Source organism: Triticum dicoccoides, chromosome 1A, assembly GCF_002162155.2.
Source record: "Triticum dicoccoides isolate Atlit2015 ecotype Zavitan chromosome 1A, WEW_v2.0, whole genome shotgun sequence".
NCBI lineage: Eukaryota > Viridiplantae > Streptophyta > Magnoliopsida > Poales > Poaceae > Triticum > Triticum dicoccoides.
Window position 1 is genome coordinate 23,773,892 of NC_041380.1, and position 4,581 is coordinate 23,778,472.

The following is a 4,581-nucleotide window of genomic DNA, read 5'->3' on the forward strand; positions in this document are numbered from 1 at the left end:
CTAACTTGTGTGCATCATTACCCCTGTCTTACCTACAAACATATCATTTCAGTGAATTATGCACACACACTGGTCTGCATGAATCAATCCACGGAATATTTTGGAAGGGGAGTTCTCCCATAAAAAAAAGAAATGATAATTTGTCTAGCTCTATTAAACTGCATATATATAGACTGAAACAACAATGGAACATCATGCAGTTTTATTTACCCTCTGTAGATGCAGCTGTTACTCTGCCATTTTCTGTTACTAAATTGAAACCTTCCAAATCAGGTGAATGAGAAAGTAATAGTTTCAAATGCAGAAGAACAGCACGACATCAATATTTGACATCAAAAGATAACCAATTTCATACTAGAAACTCGTATGATGTAAATGGAAATAAAAAGAGTTTGACATCTCTTAGATTCACCCCGCATAGGAGCTAACAAGGTGACATCAATAAGACAATAATGACCAATTAAGGGTCCCTTGCAGATTCTCTATGCTTAACCAGCACTGTTCAAAGCCACAAAACCCGTTAGAAGTTCAGGGCACAAAGAGATGGGAAGATCAAACTGAAGCAGACATAGACGCTAGGACACATCCAATCCAGTGCCACAAAACAAGAAGATTAGGCCATGTCCAATAACCAATAACCGCTTTTTATGAGGTGCCACGCTAAGTACACTAAGCCGCATGTAGTACTTTCAGTGAGCATCTGAAGCCCATTCCGCAAAACATGGGACGTACGGTAGAACATCCTCGAATTCTTGAGAAAAAGTGCAGGTAAAATTGACTTTCTGATTCTCCATATCATAAGACACTGCCATCTCCTCCTCATCGGTAAGGAAAATCAAATCACAATCTGGATGAATCGCAAACACCTTATAGGACATGTCATCTTTGCCACGTTGCCTCCCGAACAGCTCTGAGACGCCAACAGTATACTTGAGGGTCCACTTTCCAGCACCATAATCTTCAAGAACCCACACATAGAGTTGGCAATCATGATCGTCATCAATTTGCCACGCATACAGGCGTCCTTGGGACTTCCCAATGGAAGCCAACTGATTTGAGTCTGGCGAGTGCTCAGGCATTTCAATTTCCCTCCAAACCTTCCCCTCCGCGTCGACGGTGACTACTAAAGCATAATGGGTAGCCAAATGCATGGTGCCATTGAGGAAGACGCATTCTGAATTCCCAACCAGAATAGTTTTGTAACCCCACTCACTATGCACCTTTTTCCAGCGTCCGGTTTCCGACGAGTAGATGGCCATCTCTGTGAATTCACAGAAACAGTTGGTCAGGGGCACAAACACCAGAAAGCGGGACGGAGCTGCCGCGTCGAAACCCAGGAAGATGTCCCTTATCGGTTCGAAGTACGTCATAGCACCATCCTCTTCGTCCAGCCATACCATGGGAGGCAGCACAGTCCACTGCCCTGTCATAGGATTGCAGACGACGTAATCGCATTCGTCTTCCTTGTGACGTGATTTCAAACATTTGCAAAGGAGGAGGCTGCCACAGCACTGCTCGACCGCGAAGCAGTCGTAGATCCCGCGCCAGAAACGGAGCGAAGGGTCGACCAAAGGGGGGCCTTTTCCAGACAAGTTACGGAAATTGAAGCGGCCACGATCCATGAAGAAGAAGCCGGACAGGGTCTGCGTCGACCTCTTGCGGACATTCGGGTCGGAGCAGAGGGCCAGCCATGGCTTGGACACGCACTTGAAGCGGCAGAGCGACCTGTAGGGCACCCTGGACAGGATCTCGACGATGGCGCCCTCAGGAAGATCCACCCCGGGCGGCTGCTGCTGCTGGTGGTTGTCAGAAAGGGTGGAGGTTCAGGTTCAACACGTCCTCTGTATTGGATTGGATTCAAGATTGGAAAAAAGGGAGAGGAGGGGAGCATATTACATACCTCAGACGCTTCCTCGGTGGATGGGAATGGCGGCGCCTCGCCGTCGCGGCCTTGGTTGCCGGTCGGCGGCGAGTGGTCCTGCTGCGTGCAGTCATGGTCATGGGGAAGGCTCGCCTGCTGCTCGTGCACGTGCTTCTTCTTCATCTACAGATGGTGGACACAGGTTCCCTTTGTTGGATTCAAGATTGGGAGGAGGGAGAGTTCGCCGGAGAGGGGGCGGTGGTGGCGGCGTGAGAGGGGGGAGGGAGGAGCGGCGGCATGGGAATGGACGATTTGCTAGGGTAGGGTTAGGAGGAGCGAGGAATGTGGTTTGATTTGGGCTTTTGGTGCTGGGCCGCGTCACATGATCCAAACAAAGTGATTTTCGCGCGACGCGAGCGGGAACCCAAAAACATACTTCTGTCACGTTTGAGTTCTTTACATGCACGTACAATTACAACTCGTCTTACTTCTGTCTGATCTTTCTAGAGGCATTTTGTCTTTCTAGAGGCATATCAGTGATTACCAGCTCCTAAGATTCGAATACATATCAATTCGATAGCCCTACTCCGTTGTTATCCGCTACATTCAAAAGGGTCTGAGTGAGATAGATCTTGAAAGTCTGGTTTTTGATTGAATAGTGATCTCGGGCATGAGTGGTCGATCTCCGCGGGCCGTGAATGGCCATGGAAAGGAGTATTGATGTCAATATGTTTGATCGAGAAGATTGGACGATGAAAGACGAATCCTTTGTGGTTTGAATAATAGGGTGTGGTCTTGATATTGGGCTATGGGCTGATTGCTTTCTGTCCCTCCGTTCTTAAATATTTGTCTTTCTAAAAATTTCAACAAATGATTACATACGAAGCAAAGTGAGTGAACCTACACTCTAAAATATGTCTATATACATCCGTATGTGATAGTCTATTTGAAATCTCTAAACAGACAAATATTTAGAAACAGAGAAAGTATTTGGTCTAGAGTGGTTGGTTTCGAGCGGGAGTCTCAGATTTTTTTTCCATAAAAGAAAGAGAATGAGTACAATAAAGGGTACAACGGCATAAATGGAAGGAGGCATGATCATGAAAACACGGAGCAGAGAGACAAGGGGCGTTCAGCCCGAACAGGGGAAATGACACAACTAAACCCACTAATCCTAAACAGAAAGGCGGGCCAAACTAGCACGATGTCGAACATCTCCAAATCCAACACCGGGGATGCTGCGAGTGAATAAGATGGTGCCTTCAAGAAGGGGTGCGACATTGTGACGCCACCGCCATCCGATCCGAAGAACAGAACCTAGGGTTTCCCCCCAATGCTTGAAGAGGGGCACAGATAAAAGGCCATGACAGCGCCTCCATGAAGGAAAAGGACACTCGCGAGTGCCAGCGCTGCCAGCATCGGCAAGCTGAGCATGGATTTCACCCGACCTGAGTCCGAGCAATCCCATAGCCACCAACTCAGGATCCGAAGATGAGGAATACAAGCCACCGATCAACCGCCATCCAGGTAGGGAGGTGGTGGGGCTGCACCTGCTGCTGAAAGAACACAAGCTTTGAAAATGACATGCCGTGAGCGTGGAGGGTAGGATGGTGGCTGGCGCCGCCGACGAGCTGGAGTTGAAAGGGAGCGCAGATCCAAGTTGTCGAAGGCAGAGCCGCCAGAACACCAGCAACCCGAAGACGCTGGAAGGAGACGCAACAACCAAAGTGTCGGGGCCGAAATCGCACCGGTAGGGACGCCAACAAGCAAAAGAATGGCATCATGTAAGACGTTTTAATATAATAATGTAAGACGTTTTGTTTTTGCACTGCAAAAACATCTTACATTAAGTTAGAGGTTGTAGGATCGATTGCAGCACTATGCTAATTATACTACAAAGTTATGCATTTAGGTTACAATTAATGACGGTCATGGATGATCCATCAGCACACGGAGAAGAAAAAGGGTTGCACAACAAAACAATGGCATCGCCGGTCCTAGAAGACAACAACAGAGTTCGATGGAGTTCTTTTCCTATCAGAAGGGTTGTCAAGAAGCATGCCACCTTCGCTAATTGGCGGTTTACTCCTCTGCGATAACTGAGCATCATTCACTCGTGTTCGACAGTTCCTTGTCGACAAAGCATCAATCAAACTCTCTACCTATGGTCTGAAACAAATTGGCCTCTGCAAACTAGTGTGACCAACTTGCTCTGTTCTGTAATATCCTCTCTACATAGCGTCCAAGCTGAGGCGAGATAGATCCGCAGCACCCTCGACACATTTCTTGTAAGACACGTCTTCAGTGGTGCCGTCGTTCCGCACCAAAATGAAACACCTTGTGCCTGGGTGACTGGGATGATGTCCGATCTGCAAACAGCACACCGTCACTTAATCACAGGGTCACTATTATAAGATGTTTTGGATATTTCAATATAAATTACATACGGACTGAAATAAGTGAACAAACACACTTAAATGTGTCTGTATACATCCGATTCAGAAAAAAGTTGCAACATATTATAATAGTGAACGGAGGCAGTAGAATTCAAGAGTAGCCATATTGCACTGCAAAATAGTCCAGTTGGCTAGCACAGATTAAGTGGACAGCTCATTTGCACATTTGCATGTCACCACCAAGAATATTAGCACGTATACCAAACGAAAAAACAGATGCACACAAAGATGTAAGAAAACTAATCCTGTAATTTTTGGAAACAA

The 4,581-nt window shown here is 46.9% G+C and overlaps 1 protein-coding gene across 2 annotated transcripts; it reads right to left on the minus strand.

Annotated features, from left to right (window-relative positions):
* Positions 1–325: 325 nt before the first annotated feature.
* Positions 326–2,196, minus strand: LOC119360080 (F-box protein At5g07610-like). 2 transcript variants are annotated; one of them, XM_037625911.1, is made up of 2 exons: positions 1,901–2,196; positions 326–1,793 (listed from the first exon to the last, which is right to left on the minus strand). In XM_037625911.1, exons 1-2 carry the CDS (start codon positions 2,042–2,044, stop codon positions 690–692), a joined length of 1,248 nt encoding a protein of 415 aa, XP_037481808.1. In that variant the 5' UTR covers positions 2,045–2,196; the 3' UTR covers positions 326–689. The 2 variants fall into 2 exon arrangements, with proteins under 2 accessions (XP_037481808.1, XP_037481807.1); XM_037625910.1 differs by having other exon boundaries at positions 326–1,796.
* Positions 2,197–4,581: the final 2,385 nt, after the last annotated feature.

Bases quoted from the DNA above. Each gene is read 5' to 3' on its own strand.
- LOC119360080 (XM_037625910.1), bottom strand. From the start codon at position 2,044: ATGAAGAAGAAGCACGTGCACGAGCAGCAGGCGAGCCTTCCCCATGAC. The intron at 1,797-1,900 runs GTATGTAATATG...GACAACCACCAG, and splicing joins CCACCGAGGAAGCGTCTGAG to CAGCAGCAGCCGCCCGGGGT.